At 49.2% G+C, this 24,071-nt stretch overlaps 1 protein-coding gene across 1 annotated transcript; it reads right to left on the bottom strand.

The window, feature by feature from the left end:
• Window positions 1–285: 285 nt before the first annotated feature.
• LOC135530580 (tyrosine-protein phosphatase non-receptor type 12-like) lies at window positions 286–18,830 on the bottom strand. The gene is made up of 6 exons (XM_064958880.1): window positions 18,678–18,830; window positions 12,543–12,603; window positions 9,930–10,012; window positions 6,009–6,045; window positions 740–853; window positions 286–500 (listed from the first exon to the last, which is right to left on the bottom strand). The coding sequence occupies exons 1-6, from the start codon at window positions 18,828–18,830 to the stop codon at window positions 286–288; spliced, it is 663 nt and encodes a 220-aa protein (XP_064814952.1).
• Window positions 18,831–24,071: the final 5,241 nt, after the last annotated feature.

Raw genomic sequence — 24,071 nt, 5'->3', positions numbered from 1 at the left:
GACATTTTTGACCAGAGCCCTATGGTCCCTGGTCAAAAGTAGTGCACTATAGGAATGGAGTTCATTTGGGAAACACTTAATAGCACCAGCACACAGACAGCCCCTGGCAACTGGCACAAGTACAGCAGAAAGTACCGTTGCATCCTGGGTAGATTATCTAAATTGCTTTGCAGATTGTGTTTTAGGCTTTGTCTCAAATGGCACCCTGTTGCCTACATGTACAAGACTCTGGCCAAATATACAGTGCACTAATGTTAGGGAATAGGGTGTCATTTCACATCTGCCCTATGAGTTAGGAAAGATGTCGGTGTCCAAGGATGGGACAGCACCCAAATCATCTCCTTCATACACAGTGGCCCTTGTAAGAGACAAGGTGAAGATCCAGGAGGACTTGGAGGGTGGGAGGGGGCAGTGAAGGGGGCTATAGGTAGAAGCCATGATCATGTCCACTGTGTAGGGGTTCCTGGGGCCTTTGGGTTGTGTGCAGCGGTTACCGTATCCTGGAAGACAAGAGAAGAACAGTGTTAGGATTAAAGCGTTTGGGACTTCAGGCCGCCGTCACCTGACCAGGAAAAATTCTGGTTCTTGGTTGTGGTTATATGTTATGACGAGAAACCAGAGTTTTCCTGGTCAGGAACTACTCAGGGCCCTAGTTATAGGAAACAACTATAGACACAACATGACCATATTTACTATCACTTTCCCTCCTTCTCTTCCTCCTCCTCCTCCTCCTCCTCACCCATCTCGGAGGAAGCCTTGCTCTCTGCTGAGCTGTCTGCTACTGTGGTGTTGGCAGGTGATGTTTCCACTCCTGCTGCATCTGAAATCTTCTTACTCCTCTCTCCTGATGGTTCTAGGACACACAACACACAGTGTCATGTTTCCCTGTCACGCAGTAACACACACACACCACAACACAGTGTCATGTTTCCTGTCTAACACACACACACAGTCACCCTGTCACAGTAACACACACACCACAACACACAGTGTCATGTTTCCCTGTCACACAGTAACACACACACACACACACACACACAGTGTCATGTTTCCCTGTCACGCAGTAACACAGTGTCAGGTTTCCCTGTCACGCAGTAACACACACACACACACACACACACACAGTGTCAGGTTTCCCTGTCACACAGTAACACACACACCACAACACACACAGTGTCAGGTTTCCTTGTCACACAGTAACACACACACACACACACCCACACACACAGTGTCATGTTTCCCTGTCACGCAGTAACACACACACACACCACGACACACAGTGTCATGTTTCCCTGTCACGCAGTAACACACACACACCACAACACACACAGTGTCATGTTTCCCTGTCACGCAGTAACACACACACACCACAACACACACAGTGTCATGTTTCCCTGTCACGCAGTAACACACACACACCACAACACACACAGTGTCATGTTTCCCTGTCACGCAGTAACACACACACAGTGTCATGTTTCCCTGTCACGCAGTAACACACACACACACACACCACAACACACACAGTGTCAGGTTTCCCTGTCCGCAGTAACACACACAGTGTCATGTTTCCCTGTCACGCAGTAACACACACACACACACACACGACACACAGTGTCATGTTTCCCTGTCACGCAGTAACACACACACACCACAACACACACAGTGTCATGTTTCCCTGTCACGCAGTAACACACACACACACACACCACAACACACACAGTGTCATGTTTCCCTGTCACGCAGTAACACACACACACACACAACACACACACACACACACAACACACACACAGTGTCATGTTTCCCTGTCACGCAGTAACACACACACACACACACCACAACACACACAGTGTCAGGTTTATCTGTCACGCAGTAACACAGACACACACACACACACATGTTTCCCTGTCCACACACACAGTGTCAGGTTTATCTGTCACGCAAACACCACACACACACACACACACAGTGTCAGGTTTCCCTGTCACACAGTAACACACACACACACAGTGTCAGGTTTCCCTGTCACAGAAAGACACACACACACACAGTGTCAGGTTTCCCTGACACAGAACAGACACACACACACAGTGTCTTTCCCTGTCACACAGAACACACACACACACACACCACACACACACACACACACAAAACACACACACAGACCAGTGTCAGGTTTTGTCAGATCACAATGACACACACACACAGCTGTTCCTTTAATAAATGCCTAGTCTTATCATTTCAGAGTCATTTGTGGAACAGCGTACACCCTGCAGACTAACTAAAACCCAATCCAAACAGGCTAAAAGATAAGCTTGGAGAAGTGTCATGTACTAAAATTAGGTTCCACAGACAGACTGCCTCTCTGCTCCCGACTCCAGACCTGACAAAACTCCTTCCAGACCAGACAGACAAAACTCCTTCCAGACCAGACAGAACTCCAGACCAGACCTTTTAGATCATTTAATGACATCAATGATTCATTTTCATGGAGATCTGTGCAGACCAGAGTGATGTTTCACAGCCAAACCCCTGCTCTCTCCTAATCACCCATCTGAACATCAGAACAGAGTGATGTTTCACAGCCAAACCCCTGCTCTCTCCTAATCACCCATCTGAACATCAGAGCAGAGTGATGTTTCACAGCCAAACCCCTGCTCTCTCCAAATCACCCATCTGAACATCAGAACAGAGTGATGTTTCACAGCCAAACCCCTGCTCTCTCCTAATCACCCATCTGAACATCAGAACAGAGTGATGTTCCCCCTCAGGAGATAGTAAAGATGTGTCAGGGGTCCTGAGATCATCAAAGGGGTACAGAGGGTAGTGTGAACGGCCCAGTACATCACTGGGGCCAAGCTTCCTGCCATCCAGGACCTCTATACCAGGCATCCGACCACAAGGCACTACAGAGGGTAGTGTGAACGGCCCAGTACATCACTGGGGCCAAGCTTCCTGCCATCCAGGACCTCTATACCAGGCATCCGACCACAAGGCACTACAGAGGGTAGTGTGATCCCAGTACATCACTGGGGCCAAACTTCCTCCACCCAGGACCTATATACCAGGCATCCGACCACAAGGCACTACAGAGGGTAGTGTGAACGGCCCAGTACATCACTGGGGCCAAGCTTCCTGCCATCCAGGACCTCTATACTAGGCATCCGACCACAAGGCACTACAGAGGGTAGTGTGAACGGCCCAGTACATCACTGGGGCCAAGCTTCCTGCCATCAGGACCTCTATACCAGGCATCCGACCACAAGGCACTACAGAGGGTAGTGTGAACATTTGAGTACATCACTGGGGCCAAGCTTCCTGCCATCCAGGACCTCTATACTAGGCATCCGACCACAAGGCACTACAGAGGGTAGTGTGAGGCCCAGTACATCACTGGGGCCAAGCTTCCCTGCCATCCAGGACCGATATATCAGGCATCCGACCACAAGGCACTACAGAGGGTAGTGTGAGGCCCAGTGATCACTGGGGCCAAGCTTCCCTGCCATCCAGGACCTCTATACCAGGCATCCGACCACAAGGCACTACAGAGGGTAGTGTGAACGGACCAGTATATCACTGGGGCCAAGCTTCCTGCCACCCAGGACCTCTATACCAGGCATCCGACCACAAGGCACTACAGAGGGTAGTGTGAACGGCCCAGTACATCACTGGGGCCAAGCTTCCTGCCACCCAGGACTGATATATCAGGCATCCGACCACAAGGCACTACAGAGGGTAGTGTTAACGGCCCAGTACATCACTGGGGCCAAGCTTCCTGCCACCCAGGACTGATATATCAGGCATCCGACCACAAGGCACTACAGAGGGTAGTGTGAACGGCCCAGTACATCACTGGGGCCAAGCTTCCTGCCATCCAGGACCTCTATACCAGGCATCCGACCACAAGGCACTACAGAGGGTAGTGTGAACGGCCCAGTACATCACTGGGGCCAAGCTTCCTGCCATCCAGGACCTCTATACCAGGCATCCGACCACAAGGCACTACAGAGGGTAGTGTGAACGGCCCAGTACATCACTGGGGCCAAGCTTCCTGCCACCCAGGACTGATATATCAGGCTATGTCAGAGGAAGGCCCTAAACATTGGCAAAGACTCCAGCCACCCAAGTCATAGACTGTTCTTTCTGCTACCACACGGCAAGCGGTACCGGAGCGCCAAGTCTAGGTCCAAGAGGCTTCTAAACAGCTTCTACCCCCAAGCCATAATACTCTTGAACATCTAGTCAAAAAGCCACCCAGACTGTTGGCATTGCCCCCCTCCCCCTCTTTACACCACTGCTACTCTGTTGTCATCTATGCATGTACATACTACCTCAACAAACCGGTGCCCCCGCACATCGACTCTGTACCGGTACCCCCTGCATATAGTCTCCACATCGACTCTGTACCGTTACCCCCTGCATATAGTCTCCACATCGACTCTGTACCGGTACCCCCTGCATATAGTCTCCACATCGACTCTGTACCGGTACCCCCTGCATATAGTCTCCACATCGACTCTATACCGGTACCCCCTGCATATAGTCTCCACGTCGACTCTATACCGGTACCCCCTGCATATAGTCTCCACGTCGACTCTGTACCGGTACCCCCTGCATATAGTCTCCACGTCGACTCTGTACCGGTACCCCCTGCATATAGTCTCCACGTCGACTCTGTACCGGTACCCCCTGTATATAGTCTCCACATCGACTCTGACCCCCTCTATATAGTCTCCACGTCGACTCGGTACCGGTACCCCCTGTATATAGTCTCCACGTCGACCCGGTATAGTACCCCCTGTATATAGTCTCCACGTCGACTCGGTACCGGTACCCCCTGTATATAGTCTCCACGTCGCCTCTGTGCCGGGTACCCCTGTATATAGTCTCCATGTCGCCTCGGTACCGGGGTACCCTGTATATAGTCTCCACGTCGACTCGGTACCGGTATTCTCCACGTCGACTCTGTACCGTTACCCCCTGTATATAGTCTCCACGTCGACTCGTGCCGGTACCCCTGTATATAGTCTCAACGTCGACTCTGTACCGGTACCCCCTGTATATAGTCTCCACATCGACTCTGTACCGGTACCCCCTGTATATAGTCTCCACATCGACTCTGTACCGGTACCCCCTGTATATAGTCTCCACATCGACTCTGTACCGGTACCCCCTGTATATAGTCTCCACATCGACTCTGTACCGGTACCCCCTGAATATAGTCTCCACATCGACTCTGTACGGTACCCCCTGTACATAGTCTCCACATCGACTCTGTACCGGTACCCCCTGTATATAGTCTCCACATCGACTCTGTACCGGTACCCCTGTATATAGTCTCCACATCGACTCTGTACCGGTACCCCTGTATATAGTCTCCACATTGACTCTGTACCAGTACCCCTGTATATAGTCTCCACATCGACTCTGTACCGGTACCCCCTGTATATAGTCTCCACATCGACTCTGTACCGGTACCCCCTGTATATAGTCTCCACATCGACTCTGTACCGGTACCCCCTGAATATAGCCTCCACATTGACTCTGTACCGGTACCCCTGTATATAGTCTCGCCATTGTTATTTCACTGCTACTCTTTAATTACTTGTTACTTTTCTCTCTTATTCTCTTCCGTATGTGTTTGAAACTGCATTGTTGTTTCGGGGCTCGTAAGTAAGCATTTCACTGTTATACACCTGTTGTATTCGGCAAATGTGACGAATAAAATTTGATTTGATGTTTTACAGCCAAACCCCTGCGCTCTCCTAATCACCCATCTGAGAGGGAGGGACAAAACCACATCTGAGACTGACTGAGGCCCAAATGGCACTCTATCCACTTCATAGTGCACTACTTTGGACCAGGACCCATATATAGGGAATAGGGTTCCATTTGGGATGCATCCTAGGGCTTATGTTGGGTAATGAGACCCCCCCCTCAAGCCATCAGAGACAGCATGGGCAGCCAATCATTTAGCCTAAACACTGAAGAGATGAGCCACCTACCTCTCTCTGCTGTCTGTGCCTGTGTACTCCTCTGCTCCTGTGAAGAGAGATGGAGGACAGATTAATAACAGGGCTGAAGAAGAGATGGAGGAGAGACGGAGGAGAGAGACGGAGGACACAGATTAATAACAGGGCTGAAGAAGAGATGATGGAGGAGAGAGACAGAGGACAGATTAATAACAGGGCTGAAGAGACGGAGGAGAGAGATGGAGGACACAGATTAATAACAGGGCTGAAGAGATGGAGGAGAGAGATGGAGGACACAGATTAATAACAGGGCTGAAGAGATGGAGGAGAGAGATGGAGGACACAGATTAATAACAGGGCTGAAGAGATGGAGGAGAGAGACGGAGGACACAGATTAATAACAGGGCTGAAGAGATGATGGAGGAGAGAGACAGAGGACACAGATTAATAACAGGGCTGAAGAGCTGAAGAAGAGATTAATAACAGGGCTGAAGAGACGGAGGAGAGAGATGGAGGACACAGATTAATAACAGGGCTGAAGAGGAGATGATGGAGGAGAGAGACGGAGGACACAGATTAATAACAGGGCTGAAGAGGAGATGATGGAGGAGAGAGACAGAGGACAGATTAATAACAGGGCTGAAGAGATGGAGGAGAGAGACGGAGGACAGATTAATAACAGGGCTGAAGAAGAGATGATGGAGGAGAGAGACGGAGGACACAGATTAATAACAGGGCTGAAGAAGAGATGGAGGAGAGAGACGGAGGACACAGATTAATAACAGGGCTGAAGAAGAGATGATGGAGGAGAGAGACGGAGGACACAGATTAATAACAGGGCTGAAGAAGAGATGATGGAGGAGAGAGACGGAGGACACAGATTAATAACAGGGCTGAAGAAGAGATGGAGGAGAGAGATGGAGGACACAGATTAATAACAGGGCTGAAGAAGAGATGGAGGAGAGAGACGGAGGACACAGATTAATAACAGGGCTGAAGAGATGGAGGAGAGAGACGGAGGACACAGATTAATAACAGGGCTGAAGAGATGATGGAGGAGAGAGACGGAGGACACAGATTAATAACAGGGCTGAAGAAGAGATGATGGAGGAGAGAGACAGAGGACACAGATTAATAACAGGGCTGAAGAAGAGATGATGGAGGAGAGAGACGGAGGACACAGATTAATAACAGGGCTGAAGAAGAGATGGAGGAGAGAGATGGAGGACACAGATTAATAACAGGGCTGAAGAAGAGATGATGGAGGAGAGACGGAGGACACAGATTAATAACAGGGCTGAAGAAGAGATGATGGAGGAGAGAGACGGAGGACACAGATTAATAACAGGGCTGAAGAAGAGATGATGGAGGAGAGAGATGGAGGACACAGATTAATAACAGGGCTGAAGAGATGATGGAGGAGAGAGATGGAGGACACAGATTAATAACAGGGCTGAAGAAGAGATGATGGAGGAGAGAGACGGAGGACACAGATTAATAACAGGGCTGAAGAAGAGATGATGGAGGAGAGAGACGGAGGACACAGATTAATAACAGGGCTGAAGAGATGATGGAGGAGAGAGACGGAGGACAGATTAATAACAGGGCTGAAGAAGAGATGATGGAGGAGAGAGATGGAGGACACAGATTAATAACAGGGCTGAAGAAGAGATGATGGAGGAGAGAGACGGAGGACACAGATTAATAACAGGGCTGAAGAAGAGATGATGGAGGAGAGAGATGGAGGACACAGATTAATAACAGGGCTGAAGAAGAGATGATGGAGGAGAGAGATGGAGGACACAGATTAATAACAGGACTGAAGAAGAGATGGAGGAGAGAGACGGAGGACACAGATTAATAACAGGGCTGAAGAGATGGAGGAGAGAGATGGAGGACACAGATTAATAACAGGGCTGAAGAAGAGATGGAGGAGAGAGATGGAGGACACAGATTAATAACAGGGCTGAAGAGATGATGGAGGAGAGAGACGGAGGACACAGATTAATAACAGGGCTGAAAGAGATGATGGAGGAGAGAGATGGAGGACACAGATTAATAACAGGGCTGTAGAAGAGATGATGGAGGAGAGATTAATAACAGGGTTGAAGAGAGAGATGGAGGAGAGAGACAGAGGACACAGATTAATAACAGGGCTGAAGAAGAGAGATGGAGGAGAGAGATGGAGGACACAGATTAATAACAGGGCTGAAGAGAGATGGAGGAGAGAGACGGAGGACACAGATTAATAACAGGGCTGAAGAGATGGGAGGAGAGAGATGGAGGACACAGATTAATAACAGGGCTGAAGAGATGGAGGAGAGAGACGGAGGACACAGATTAATAACAGGGCTGAAGAAGAGAGGAGAGAGATGGATGGAGGAGAGAGATGGAGGACACAGATTAATAACAGGGCTGAAGAGAGATGGAGGAGAGAGATGGAGGACACAGATTAATAACAGGGCTGAAGAAGATGGAGGAGAGAGACAGAGGACACAGATTAATAACAGGGCTGAAGAGATGGAGGAGAGAGATGGAGGACACAGATTAATAACAGGGCTGAAGAAGAGATGGAGGAGAGAGATTAATAACAGGGCTGAAGAAGAGATGATGGAGGAGAGAGATGGAGGACACAGATTAATAACAGGGCTGAAGAAGAGATGATGGAGGAGAGAGATGGAGGACACAGATTAATAACAGGGTTGAAGAGATGGAGGAGAGAGATGGAGGACACAGATTAATAACAGGGCTGAAGATGATGGAGGAGAGAGACGGAGGACACAGATTAATAACAGGGCTGAAGAGATGGAGGAGAGATTAGGAGAGAGGGAGGAGAGATGATGGAGGAGAGAGATGGAGGACACAGATTAATAACAGGGCTGAAGAGATGATGGAGGAGAGAGATGGAGGACACAGATTAATAACAGGGCTGACGAGATGATGGAGGAGAGAGACGGAGGACACAGATTAATAACAGGACTGAAGAAGAGATGATGGAGGAGAGACGGAGGACACAGATTAATAACAGGGCTGAAGAAGAGATGATGGAGGAGAGAGATGGAGGAGAGAGACGGAGGAGAGAGATGGAGGACACAGATTAATAACAGGGCTGAAGAAGAGATGATGGAGGAGAGAGATGGAGGACACAGATTAATAACAGGACTGAAGAGATGGAGGAGAGAGATGGAGGACACAGATTAATAACAGGGCTGAAGAAGAGATGATGGAGGAGAGAGATGGAGGACACAGATTAATAACAGGGCTGAAGAAGAGATGATGGAGGAGAGAGACGGAGGACACAGATTAATAACAGGGCTGAAGAAGAGATGATGGAGGAGAGACGGAGGACACAGATTAATAACAGGGCTGAAGAAGAGATGATGGAGGAGAGAGACGGAGGACACAGATTAATAACAGGACTGAAGAGATGATGGAGGAGAGAGACGGAGGACACAGATTAATAACAGGGCTGAAGAGATGATGGAGGAGAGAGACGGAGGACACAGATTAATAACAGGGCTGAAGAAGAGATGATGGAGGAGAGAGATGGAGGAGAGAGATTAATAAGAGAGATGGAGGACACAGATTAATAACAGGGCTGAAGAAGAGATGATGGAGGAGAGAGATGGAGGACACAGATTAATAACAGGGCTGAAGAAGAGATGATGGAGGAGAGAGACGGAGGAGAGAGACGGAGGAGAGAGACGGAGGAGAGAGACGGAGGAGAGAGACGGAGGACGTATCTCAACGGAACATATAAAGCAGCTGAAAGCAGTTGTTTCTGTCTAGAACCAACACACCTCAACCCATCATCAAGCCCTTAATGACTTGAATCAGGTCTGTTAGTACTGGGCTGGAACAAAACCCTGCACACCCCACGGGTCCCCAGAAGCAGGACTGGAGAACAGACGTCTAGAGGTTTGTTTCTATAAAGCTGGTGAGAATGGTGTTCACCTGAGGAAAACCTGCTCCTTTTCCTGACTGGTCCTCCGAGATACTCCAGTCTGATGGTCCTGGTGCCTTCAACTCTGATGGGTCTGGAGATGGACAGAGAGAGAGAGAAAGAGGGAGAGAAAGTAAAAAGACAAGAGAGAGAGACTTCCATAGAGACACTGTAGCTCTATATATTTGGTAGCCTCAAAGTGCCAGGCTTCTAGGCTGCGGACACAAGAGCATGTCTGTCATGTCTGGCCACGAGACGTCTCTTTTCAACAGCCTTTATGTACCACTGACTTCCTCATCCATTCCATTGTAGCTGTTCTTACATGCTGGAGGTCATTTAAGCTCCAACTTCGACTGTTCTGTCGACCAACCCCCGTCTGTCTCCTCAGCACTTATTGGTTGACCCTGCCCTTCCTGTCTTCACTGTGTGTTTAAGACGAGTTGTAAACGTAACACTAGTTGTAAACGTATATATGCCGTCTTGTGATCTTTTTATATTCTAGTATTTTATTTTATATTATTGTTATATTAACTTTGACCTGCATGTTGGAGTTTGGAGCTGAAGAGTGTCACTGGACCGTGTGCATGTGACTAATAAACTCTCATTTGATAAATGTCATGAACACACACCGCACATCTACACACAATCTAATGAGAGCATGTTCATTCCAGAGAACGTTAACTCTGTCCTCCATCCCCGTCTCGCTCCCTCCATCCTCCCTCCCTTCACAGCAGCACAGGGCTGGGGCTGCCCTGCAGGCAAGGGGTTCATAACAGTTGAACGAGGAGGGGGATTCAGAGAGGAACCATCAGCGGACAGTGAGGGGTGGGACTCTGGTTTGAGCGGAGCGGGGTTATTTGACATAGCCCTGCTGGCACAAAAAGATCCTTAACCAACTGAGAAGCTAATTTGATCAACAATATTTGTGTCACCTTGGTAATTGTGGCACTGCATTATCATCAACAAACAAAAACAAACTTGCATTGAGAACCAGGCAATAGCCCTGCTGCCTGTGGTAACAATAACGCAGCTATGATGACAAGTTGTAGCTGGGGAAACGCCCATAAGCATTAACCCCTCAGAGCTGGACCCAGTTGGACTCTGCTTCTAATGACCTCTAGAATTAATTATCTGGCGGTCCTGCAACGTCTGCCCTTGGGCCTAATGACATCATTGGGGCGGCAGGGTTGCCTCGTGGCTAGAGCATTGGACTAGTAACCAGAAGGTTGCAAGTTCAAATCCCTGAGCTGACAAGGTACAAATCTGTCGTTCTGCCCCTGAACAGGCAGTTAACCCACTGTTCCTCATTGAAAATAAGAATTTGTTCTTAACTGACTTGCCTAGTTAAATAAAGGTAAAATAAAAAATGAAAATGGGGCCTTGGGCCTAATGACATCACCATAGTATCAATGTCAGTCAGGTACTGCTGCTGGGGATAGACGTAGGACCAGGAGTATTTCAGAACCATCTGAGCGGATCTGTTACAACTCAGGGCCCTCGTTGTTCTTCTAGACTATACCTGGGGCCTGAAGTACTTCCTGGTCTGGTCACATGGTGTTGAAACCTCCTGGCCCTCTGTACGTCCCTAATAGAAGTTGAGTGGTGTGATGTTGTAACACTAAGGCAGCCAATCAGTTGGTGTGATGTTGTAACACTAAGGATGTGCGCATGTGACTAATAAACTCTCATTTGATAAATAACAACTTGATAACACTAAGGAGTTGTAACACTAAGGAGTTGGAACACTAAGGAGTTATTTTGGGCAACTTTAAGGCTTTTTTATCTTAATTTAACCAGGCAAGTCCGTTAAGAGCAAATTTTTATTTACACTGGCCAAACCCTAACCCGGCCAAACCCTAACCCGGACGACGCTTGTAGTGATGCCTCTGGCACAGATGCAGTGCGCCGCACAGCCGATAGAACTCCCAATCACGGCCGGTTGTGATACAGCCGGGAATCGAACCTGGGTCTGTAGTGACGCCTCTAGCACTGAGATGCAGTGCCTTAGACCGCTGAAAATAAGAATTTGTTCGAGACCCCCTTCATATGGTGGTGTCTGGCTTACAGACTGGATAAATACTGCAGAGAATCAGAGTTGACTTAACTAAAAAGCTGGTCATTTAATTTCCGTGCTCTTTCATCAACAACAGTCATAACAAAAGTCATCTGGAAGAGTTCTGAAGCTGAGATGACTGAGAAGGTGGCAAAACTATCCATGTTCAAGGTCTGCAGAGTTGTTTCTGGCGCCCTCTTGTGTCAAGCCACCACACTGCAGCAGAAGACAGCGGGCAGACCAAGGGGTGGAGCCAGTCCTGGAGGGCTGAAGAATGCCCTAAGGTGCAGGTTTTTGTTCCAGCCCAGGTCTAAAACACTCAATTCCCCTTTTCACAATTTAAATAGGAGACTATGATCAGATGATCATTTTAAATCAGATGTGTTAACTTACAGTTGGGATAGAACAAAAGCCTGCAACACATTGGCACTCCAGGATGTTGGAAATTGCAGACCCTCCCTTGTCTGTCGTCTCATGATGCCAGACATCTTACTACCGCTCACCATTCCTGATGTATGAGACCAAGACTGGGAGATCAAGATGATCCCTGTCTCGCACCGTTAAAACACACCTGTGGCCAAAATGAAGGACTCTGGGGTTCTCTCAGGTAGAGGGGAGGGGGAATCTTCACTCTGGGTCAGCAGGGGTTATTACCAGTCTGGGTCAGAGGTCAGAGTACAGCAGGGGTTATTACCAGGGGTCAAAGGTCAAATTGACGGCCAATCAACAATCAAACGACAGTGATACAACAGGAACATCTGAAATGGTGCCCTATTCCTAATGATTAAGTACACTACTTTTAGCCAGAGCCCAAGGTGAAGTAGTGCACTACTTTTAGCCAGAGCCCTAGGTGAAGTAGTGCACTACTTTTAGCCAGAGCCCTAGGTGAATTAGTGCACTACTTTTAGCCAGAGCCCTAGGTGAAGTAGTGCACTACTTTTAGCCAGAGCCCAAGGTGAAGTAGTGCACTACTTTTAGCCAGAGCCCTAGGTGAAGTAGTGCACTACTTTTAGCCAGAGCTCTAGGTAAATTAATGCACTACTTTTAGCCAGAGCCCTAGGTGAAGTAGTGCACTACTTTTAGCCAGAGCCCAAGGTGAAGTAGTGCACTACTTTTAGCCAGAGCACTACTAGGTGAAGTAGTGCACTACTTTTAGCCAGAGCTCTAGGCACTGAAGTAGTGCACTACTTTTAGCCAGAGCCCTAGGTGAAGTAGTGCACTACTTTTAGCCAGAGCCAGAGCCAGAGCCCTAGGGGAAGTAGTGCAGTGTAAAGACAAAGGCACCATTTCAGATGCAGCCAGAGAGACAAGCTCAGAAGACATCCTCCCAGATTCAGAGCCATAACCACCCCAAGACAACACGCCACAAAGCCAAGCAGAGCCAAAATCAACACCAAACCATTCAATCATTTCCATCAAATCACAGCTGTTTCAATCACAAGCGAAGAGATCATACAATCAGAGATCAGGTGATTTTGAGATCATGATTAGGATATCGCCGATTCCCATCAGCTGCCTTTGATCAAAATCCCATCTCCGGGCAGTTAAGGATTGTCAGGCCATTGTGTGTAGCGTGGCAGTATAGGAGGCTTTACAACGTGCACACGGCTGGTTGGTACATGCACTGCCCCACAAATCTATCCCAGCCACCCACCAATCCCCTTTCCAGGGCCCACTGGTGCTTGACCACTAGCCAGCTCTCGGACACACACACGTTGCCTGCTCAGTCTGCCTCAACTCATCCAAGCCTGACCTCTCACATGCTCATAGCACTCTCCATCCCTTCCCCTCCTCTCCATCCCTTCCTCTCCTCTCCATCCCTTCCTCTCCTCTCCATCCCTTCCTCTCCTCTCCATCCCTTCCCCTCCTCTCCATCCCTTCCCTCTCCTCTCCATCCCTTCCTCCTCCTCTCCATCCCTTTCTTCCCCCTCCATCCTTTCTTCCCCATCCATCCTCCATCCTTTCTTCCCCATCCATCCCTTCCCCCCCTCCATCCCTTCCCCACTATCTCCATCCCTTCCTCTCCATCCCTCCCCCCCACCCCCCTCCATCCCTTCCCCTCCATCCCTTCCCACAATCTCCATCCCTTCCCCCATCCACCCCTCCCCCCTCCATCCCTTCCCCCCTCCATCCTTTCTTCCCCATCCCTTCCCCCCTCCATCCCTTCTTCCCCATCCACCCCCCCTCCATCCCTTCCCCACTATCTCCATCCCTTCCTCTCCATCCCTTCCCCATCCATCCCCCCTCCATCCCTTCCCCCCTCCATCCCTTCCCCCCTCCATCCTTTCTTCCCCCCCTCCATCCTTTCTTCCCCATCCACCCCCCTTCCATCCCTTCCCCCCCCCTCCATCCCCCCTCCACCCCCCTCCATCCCTTCCCCCCTCCATCCCTTCCCCACTATCTCCATCCTTCCCCCCCCTCCATCCCTTCCCCACTATCTCCATCCTTCCATCTCCACTGAGGAGTCTTTCCACATCTACTATCCTCCCAGACACTGTTTGCTTCCTCACTCAGAACCAGCCTAACACTACTCTGTCTGACAAAGGGCAGAGGGAAACACAAGCAGAAAAAGGTTCCAGGAGACATTGTTCATTGTTAAAACACATTGAGCTGTAGTCTGTAGCTTAGCTTCAGGTTATCCACACCACTCGCCTGCCAGCAGAGCCATTTGTGCATCCATAACCACCTTTATTTCCTGTCTAGGAGTCTGCGATTATGCACGGATGCTCAAATGGCTATTCTAGCGTGTCTAGTCTCCTCTCCTGTCTGAAACACCCTGTTGAGGCCTAGCGTCTCCTCTCCTGTCTGAAACGCCCTGTTGAGGCCTAGCAACATCTCTCCTGTCTGAAACGCCCTGTGGAGGCCGAGCAACATCTCTCCTATCTGAAACACCCTGTTGAGGCCTAGCAACATCTCTCCTGTCTGAAACACCCTGTTGAGGCCTAGCAACATCTCTCCTGTCTGAAACACCCTGTTGAGGCCGAGCAACATCTCTCCTATCTGAAACACCCTGTTGAGGCCTAGCAACATCTCTCCTGTCTGAAACACCCTGTTGAGGCCTAGCAACATCTCTCCTGTCTGAAACACCCTGTTGAGGCCTAGCAACATCTCTCCTGTCTGAAACACCCTGTTGAGGCCTAGCAACATCTCTCCTGTCTGAAACACCCTGTTGAGGCCTAGCAACATCTCTCCTGTCTGAAACACCCTGTTGAGGCCTAGCAACATCTCTCCTGTCTGAAACACCCTGTTGAGGCCTAGCAACATCTCTCCTGTCTGAAACACCCTGTTGAGGCCTAGCAACATCTCTCCTGTCTGAAACACCCTGTTGAGGCCTAGCAACATCTCTCCTGTCTGAAACACCCTGTTGAGGCCTAGCAACATCTCTCCTGTCTGAAACACCCTGTTGAGGCCTAGCAACATCTCTCCTGTCTGAAACACCCTGTTGAGGCCTAGCAACATCTCTCCTGTCTGAAACACCCTGTTGAGGCCTAGCAACATCTCTCCTGTCTGAAACGCCCTGTTGAGGCCTAGCAACATCTCTCCTGTCTGAAACACCCTGTTGAGGCCTAGCAACATCTCTCCTTGGGGAGAGAATAAACAGCCTGGTACATTACAGCCTGTGTCCCAAAGGCACCTCTTTTGTCAAAGGTAGTTCAATATATAGGGAGCCGATTGGGATATAAATCCTACATTGAGAACCAGCTCAGTCGTGGGGCAGCAGAACACCAGCCCTGTTTGCACCACAGACAGATGTTAGATTAATCCATGCTTTGGCCCACAGAGCACCGCTAATGGCCCACCTCCAATGGGCTGACATGCAGGCAGACACTTCCCGCCAAGCACGGATGGGCAGAGCACCACATGCCATGAGCTCAGAGACGTGAACAGCAGCACCCGCAGACACACATGATCAGATGTTTACTCATCTCACACTCAGAACATTTCACGCAGTCAACAAAACATCCAATAACAGACTGACAAGTCTTACATTACCCTTCAACAGAACCCCACCTAGTTACATTACCCCTCACCACATAACCCCACCTAAGAGTTACATTACCCCTCTCTACATAACCCCACCTAAGAGTTACATTACCCCTCTCAACATAACCCCACCTAAGAGTTACATTCCCCCTCTCTACATAACCCCACCTAAGAGTTACATTACCCCTCTCTACATAACCCCACCTAGTTACATTACCCCTCTCTACATAACCCCACCCAAGAGTTACATTACCCCTCTCCACATAACCCCACCTAAGAGTTACATTACCCCTCTCTACATAACCCCACCTAAGAGTTACATTACCCCTCCACATAACCCCACCTAAGAGTTACATTACCCCTCACCACATAACCCCACCTAAGAGTTACATTACCCCTCTCTACATAACCCCACCTAAGAGTTACATTACCCCTCTCAACATAACCCCACCTAGTTACATTACCCCTATCTACATAACCCCATTTAAGAGTTACATTACCCCTCTCCACATAACCCCACCTAGTTACATTACCCCTCTCTACATAACCCCACCTAAGAGTTACATTACCCCTCTCAACATAACCCCACCTAGTTACATTACCCTCCTACATAACCCCACCTAAGAGTTACATTACCCTCTCCACATAACCCCACCTAAGAGTTACATTACCCCTCTCCACATAACCCCACCTAAGAGTTACATTACCCTCCACAAACCCCACCTAAGAGTTACATTACCCTCTCACATAACCCCACCTAAGAGTTACATTACCCTCTCCCACATAACCCCACCTAAGAGTTACATTACCCCTCCACATAACCCCACCTAAGAGTTACATTACCCCTCTCCACATAACCCCACCTAAGAGTTACATTACCCCTCTCCACATAACCCCACCTAAGAGTTACATTACCCCTCCACATAACCCCACCTAAGAGTTACATTACCCCTCTACATAACCCCACCTAAGAGTTACATTACCCCTCTCTACATAACCCCACCTAAGAGTTACATTACCCCTCCACATAACCCCACCTAAGTGTTACATTACCCCTCTCTACATAACCCCACCTAAGAGTTACATTACCCCTCTCCACATAACCCCACCTAAGAGTTACATTACCCCTCTCCACATAACCCCACCTAAGAGTTACATTACCCCTCTCTACATAACCCCACCTAAGAGTTACATTACCCCTCTCCACATAATCCCACCTAAGAGTTACATTACCCCTCTCCACATAATCCCACCTAAGAGTTACATTACCCCTCTCATGTTAAGACTTACCATAAGCGGTTTCCTCCCACACAACCCATAGACAAAACCCCACCATCTTTACATAGACCCACTCAGCATCCTGCACCGTCCTGTTCTGTCCCTTCACTGTCACAGAATACTATGGTAACTCCAACCTGAGCCTGGAGTCTACAGCCTAAACCCTAAGCCAAGGCCTGCTGGAGTCTACAGCCTAAACCTAAGCCAAGGCCTGCTGGAGTCTACAGCCCTAAAACCCGAATCCAAGGCCTGCTGGAGTCTACAGCCTAAACCCTAAGCCAAGGCCTGCTGGAGTCTACAGCCTAAACCCTAAACCAAGGCCTGCTGGAGTCTACAGCCTAAACCCTAAGCCAAGGCCTGCTGGAGTCTACAGCCTAAACCCTAAACCAAGGCCTGCTGGAGTCTACAGCCTAAACCCTAAACCAAGGCCTGCTGGAGCAGATGAAATGTGGATCGAGACACCATCTAATAACATGGACAGTGTGGTGTGACACTATCGTGCCGTGGTCAGTTTATTAGCTCCAGTGAGACACCATTATGTGTGTGTGTGTGTGTGTGTCTTGTCCTCATCCTACAGCGGACTAGGACTGGGTTACCATGGTAAAATAGCAGAATTACGTATTTACTGTAGTTAAGAAAATGAGTGATGATAGCAGGTCAGAGTTGGAAGAAACAATACAGAAATAATTCAGTTTATTGACACTTTTTTTGGGGGGTTACAAGACGATCATTGGGGTGGGGTGACAAGACGATCATTTAGTTCCATGGTCTAACACGTTTATACAATCTATTCAATGTATCCAAACAGTATCTGTTTTATACATAATTAAAATGTTAATTCTCTACATAAGCAAGTCTGTGTGTATATAATTAGTCTATATTGCAAGCCAGTGGTCTGAAACTGTCACTTGGACTGGTCAGTCTACATTGTCCCTCGCAGTGCTGTGTGTTTATGTAGATCTGTGGTCTACATACCTTGTGTGTGTGTGTGTGTGTCTAGACAGCCTGTCATTACAGTGTGGCCTGCAAGTGCCCTCTGGCCACGGACGTAGACTCCAGCTCTCCACAAACTGACCCTAGATCTGCCTGTCAGCTGCTACTCCACCCTACAGCTGACCACAACAACCACTGACCCTAGTCAGCCCTTATAATAGACCCTAGCCAGATTACCTGGGTTCAAATACTATTTGAAATCTTTAACATACTTTCAGCGTTTGCTTTAGTCTTCCTGGAGATGTAAATTGATCCATTGCCCCCAGGCAAGCTCTGTCAAGCACAGATAAGGTATTTGGAATGATTTCAAATAGTGTTTGAACCCAGCTCTGACCCCCACTCCCAGCCCATCTTCTGTCCCTGTGTCTGGTCTCTAGTCTGTTTTAGTCAGTAGTACCACAGCCCAACAGAGTTAGGGAAGTAGGTTAGTTAGTAAAAGCTCTAACGCAACCACGTACTCTGATGCCCGTTTCCGCCGGCGACCGCTGCTCGCGATGGACACGGCCGACACCTTCCTGGGCAGGTGTTCGCCATGGGCCGCCCCGTAAATCGTGGGCCGTAGCCTTGGAGGACCAGGAGGGTCTGGAACCCTCCCCTCCTCCATCTCCCTTCACATCAGGGAAGTCTGAGTGCAGAGAGGATTGGTGAAGCTCAGAGCAGTCCTGACAGGGGTGGAGGTGGAGGAGGGGCTGGGAAGAGGTCAGATTGGAGGTGGGGGTTCTCGACCCAGCCACCAGGGCTGAAAGTGTGGGGGCTTTCTCCGGGCTGGATCCAGCCTGCCTGACCCCCCTTTCTCCCCTTAAGGGGCAGGTGGTTGGGGGCGGGAGGGGAGGGGTCCGAAGGCGCCCTGGTGTGTCATGTTGGGGGCCCCGCCGGCCCCTGAGTCCTCAGAAAGAGAGGAACTGGAGGTGTTGGAGCGGGCCTTGAAGGCAAGGGATCTTTGCAGCCTGCTGTTCCCATCGAAGCTCTTAGGACCCTCCTGTAACGGAACCTTCTGTATCTCAATACCAGCTTCCTCTCCAGACGCACTGGCCCATCCACTGGGGAGGGGAGGAGGGAGAGGGGCCTTCTGAGGGGACCCTGTCCAGACGCACTGGCCCATCCACTGGGGAGGGGGAGGAGGGAGAGGGGGCCTGGGGCAGGGGGCCTCCTGAGGGGACCCTGTCCAACGATGTCTTGTTATAGTTGTCCTTCAGGTCTGGGGACAGTTGGGCTTGTTGGGCTTTCTGTGGCTGTTGTTGTTGTTGTTGTGTTGTGCAGAGGCCAGGACGTGGATGACCGGCTTGGGGTGGTAGCGGTCGTTGTCCTGACGTACGTTGGTGACGGTGGGGAAGGCAGAGGGGGGAGACGGGGTCAGGATGGGAGGAACCGGACGAGGCTCTGGAGGCTGAAGGATCTCCTCTTTCACATCCCCTTCCAACTGACTGCTGAGAGAGAGAGAGGCACAGAGGGGGAGAGAGAGAGAGAGCGGCACAGAGAGAGAGAGAGGCAGAGAGAGAGAGAGCGGCACAGAGGGGGAGAGAGAGAGAGAGAGCGGCACAGAGGGGGAGAGAGAGAGAGAGAGCGGTAGAGGGGGAGGGAGAGAGAGCGAGAGAGGGGGAGGGAGAGAGAGAGAGGCAGAGAGAGAGAGAGGCAGAGAGAGAGAGGCAGAGAGAGAGAGAGAGAGAGAGAGAGAGAGAGAGAGAGAGGGAGAGGGAGAGAGGGAGGAGAGAGTGAGAGAATGGGAGAGATAAATGAAGACAGCGATAGCAATTCAAACTTCAAGTTTATGCTAAAAATTCTACCACTAGATGGCAGACGTCAATGTACACTACAATAGCGGGGCACAACATGCATCTAAATCAAACAACTTCTCCAAACGTACATAATATCATGGATTTACCACAGTAATCTACCTGAAATACATCAGAACATAAGAGCAGATCACCCAGTGAACACAGGGGCAACACAGTCACCCAGTGAACACAGGGGGCAACACAGTCACCCAGTGAACACAGGGGGCAACACAGTCACCCAGTGAACACAGGGGGCAACACAGTCACCCAGTGAACACAGGGGGCAACACAGTCACCCAGTGAACACAGGGGGCCACAGTCATCCCAGTGAACTACACAGGGGGTAATAATGTAGGCTGTTTAGACCTCCAATGTGACATCCCAAACAGCCAGCTCCCATAGTGAACTACCTTTGACAAAAGGGTGCCTTTTGGGACACAGGCTGTAATGTACCAGGCTGTTTATTCTCTCCCAAGGAGAGATGTTGCTAGGCCTCAACAGGGTGTTTCAGACAGGAGATGCTGCTAGGCCTCAACAGGGTGTTTCAGACAGGAGAGATGTTGCTAGGCCTCAACAGGGTGTTTCAGACAGGAGAGATGTTGCTAGGCCTCAACAGGGTGTTTCAGACAGGAGAGATGCTGCTTGACCTCAACAGGGTGTTTCAGACAGAGAGATGTTGCTAGGCCACAACAGGGTGTTTCAGACAGGAGAGATGTTGCTAGGCCTCAACAGGGTGTTTCAGACAGGAGAGATGCTAGGGACCTCAACAGGGTGTTTCAGACAGGAGAGATGCTGCTTGACCTCAACAGGGTGTTTCAGACAGGAGAGATGTTGCTAGGCCTCAACAGGGTGTTTCAGACAGGAGAGATGTTGCTAGGCCTCAACAGGGTGTTTCAGACAGGAGAGATGTTGCTAGGCCTCAACAGGGTGTTTCAGACAGAGAAATGTTGCTAGGCCTCAACAGGGTGTTTCAGACAGGAGAGATGTTGCTAGGCCTCAACAGGGTGTTTCAGACAGGAGAGATGTTGCTAGGCCTCAACAGGGTGTTTCAGACAGGAGAGATGTTGCTGGCCTCAACAGGGTGTTTCAGACAGGAGAGATGTTGCTAGGCCTGCTGGGCCTTTCAGACAGAGATGTTTCAGACAGGAGATTGTTGCTAGGCCTCAACAGGGTGTTTCAGACAGAGAGATGTTGCTAGAATCTGGCTGAATGGAACTCAGATCAGTCGACCAGCCTTTCTTTCCAGGAAACTGAGGTTGTCTGCTAGAGTGGGTGACATGGTAAAATCATTGGGTAACCACAGGGGGATGGAACATTCAGCTCTTCTCCTGAACTCTCACACTTTCAGCAGGATGACGTGTGCCAAATAAAGATCACATGATGACAAACGCAGGTTAATGCCCTGCACATGACTGAGCAGCACACACACACACACACACAGTCAGTGTGTTCTCAGAGAGACACACAGTCAGCTGGCAGGAGCACAGTCAGCTGGCTAGAGCACACAGCTGGATAGGAGCACAGTCAGTGTGTTCTCAGAGGACTACAGTCAGCTGGCTAGAGCACAGTCAGCTGGCTAGGAGCACAGTCAGCTGGCTAGGAGCACAGTCAGCTGGCTTGGAGCACAGTCAGCTGGCTAGGAGCACAGTCAGCTGGCTAGGAGCACAGTCAGCTGGCTAGGAGCACAGTCAGCTGGCTAGGAGCACAGTCAGCTGGCTAGGAGCACAGTCAGCTGGCTAGGAGCACAGTCAGGCAAGTGGCTTGAAGATCTCTGTTACGGTCAGTAGCTTCAGGTAACTGTCAAAATAAAGGAAACACTTACATAAAGTGTCTTAATAGGCGTTGGGCCACCACGAGTCAGAACAGCTTCAGAAGCACCTTGGCATAGATTCTACAAGTGTCTGGTACTGTATTGAGTGGACGCGACACTATCCTTTTTCCAATAATAAATTACATCATTTGGGGTTCTGTTGATAGTGGGTGGAAAACGCTGGTCTCAGTCGCTGCTTCAGAATCTACCATAAATGTTAAATTAGGTTGAAATCTGACACACACACAATAACCCCCCCATGCTCCTTTGAGACTCAAAGTCACTGAGATCTCTTCTTCTAGCCATGGTAGCCAAGACAATGGGCAACTGGGTATTTTTATACATGACCCTAAGCATGATGGGATGTTAATTGCTTAATTAACTCAGGAACCAGACCTGTACGGACCACACATTCAATATACTCTGTGTTCCTCATTTACTCAAGTGTTTCCTTTATTTTGTCAGGTACCTGTATGTTGTTGATGAGTAGGGCATGATGGGATCTGTGAGGGCAGAATATCACAGCTGTTCCTGTCTATTGATCTGAACACAAGCTCAGAACAACCTAGATGGTGCTGATGACAACCACAGAGCTCCTAATAGAACATTACTGAGGGTTTGATTCACGCAATGGTCACACGTACTGAGTACAGGTCCTAGATCAGCCCAGAAAGAGTCTCCAGTACTGAGTACAGGTCCTAGACCAGCCCAGAAAGAGTCTCCAGTACTGAGTACAGGTCCTAGACCAGCCCAGAAAGAGTCTCCAGTACTGAGTACAGGTCCTAGACCAGCCCAGAAAGCGAGAGACGGACAGAGAGACAGACAGAGAGAGACAGAGAGCTCAGCAGGAGGCTGAGATGATCAGACAAACCGCAGGCTAGAACACCAAGCAGGGCTGAGTATATACAGTGTTGTTGAATACGTGATGAAGTCACTGTACTGTACCTGCGTACGCGGGGTGGTTTGGGGGGCGGTGTGTCCCATCGCTCCTCGTCTGAGTGGTGTCCAGCTTTCTCTGGGCTGAGCCCATCGTCCTGAGGGGGAGAAGAAACAGAGGGATGAAGAAAATGAAAACTTTAGCTAATGTACTGTTTATCATTCGGGTCTGTCTGCACTGGTTCTAATAACAGCAAGGCAACATGGTTTCCAGCCCTGGTCATATCATCACTGGGGTTTCCTATACATGGTCCCAGGGGCTGGCTGAACAGTAGGCGTATGTGCAGCGTCCAAACCTATATCGAACACGATGAGGTCAGCTCAGGCCACTCTGGTCATGTGTGCCAGTGTGTGTGGTGTGTGTGGCTATTGGTCCTGCCATTGTCCCAGTCTTCTGTTCCTAAATAGGGACATTATACTGGGTAGTCTGTGTCCAAATAGTGTTTATGTGTAAAAGCATTTGTTGCTAACTTGTTGCTAAACATAGCCAACAGTGGGACTATAGATGTTCCTGTATAGACATGATTACAGTACACAGAATACACACTAGAGGTCGACCGATTCATCGGAATGGCCGATTAATTAGGGCCGATTTCAGGTTTTCATAAATCAGAAATCGGTATTTTTGGGCGCCGATTTTTATTTATTTAAAATTTTACATCTTTATTTAACTAGTCAAGTCAGTTAAGAACACATTCTTATTTTCAATGACAGCCTAGGAACGTTCTGCAGAACGACAGATTTTTAACATGTCAGCTCGGGGGATCCAATCTTGCATTCTTTACAGTTATAACTCGTCCAACGCTCTAACCACCTGCCTCTCATTGCACTCCACGAGGAGACTGCCTGTTACGCGAATGCAGCAAGCCAAGGTAAGTTGCTAGCTAGCATTAAAAAAACAATCAACGACTGTCGTTGCTCCAATGTGTTCCTAACCATAAACACCAATGCCTTTCTTAAAATCAATACACAGAAGTATATATTTTTAAACGTGCATATTTAGCTAAAATAAATCCAGGTTAGCAGGCAATATTAACCAGGTGAAATTGTGTCACTTCTCTAGCGTTCATTGCACACAAATTCAGGGTATATGCAACCTGGCTCTTTGCGAACTAATATGACATAACATTGAATGTTGTGCAATGTAACAGGAATATTTAGACTCATGGATGCCACCCGTTAGATAAAATACAGAACGGAATAAACATTTTGTTTTCGAGGGGATAGTTTCCGGATTCGACCGAAGGCTCGTATTTCTGTGTGTTTATTATAGTTAAGTCTATGATTTGATATTTGATAGAGCAGTCTGACTGAGGGTGGTAGG

Source organism: Oncorhynchus masou, unplaced genomic scaffold (genome assembly GCF_036934945.1).
Source record: "Oncorhynchus masou masou isolate Uvic2021 unplaced genomic scaffold, UVic_Omas_1.1 unplaced_scaffold_1385, whole genome shotgun sequence".
Lineage (NCBI taxonomy): Eukaryota > Metazoa > Chordata > Actinopteri > Salmoniformes > Salmonidae > Oncorhynchus > Oncorhynchus masou.
The sequence above is the reverse complement of the archived record's forward strand: the minus strand, read 5'-3'. Positions and strand labels throughout refer to the sequence as shown.

Bases quoted from the DNA above. Each gene is read 5' to 3' on its own strand.
- LOC135530580 (XM_064958880.1), bottom strand. From the start codon at position 18,830: ATGGAGGAGGGGAGGGTTCCAGACCCTCCTGGTCCTCCAAGGCTACGG. The intron at 6,046-9,929 runs GTGAACACCATT...CTCTCTTCACAG, and splicing joins AAGGAGCAGGTTTTCCTCAG to GAGCAGAGGAGTACACAGGC. The intron at 501-739 runs GTGAGGAGGAGG...CTTGTCTTCCAG, and splicing joins CAAGGCTTCCTCCGAGATGG to GATACGGTAACCGCTGCACA.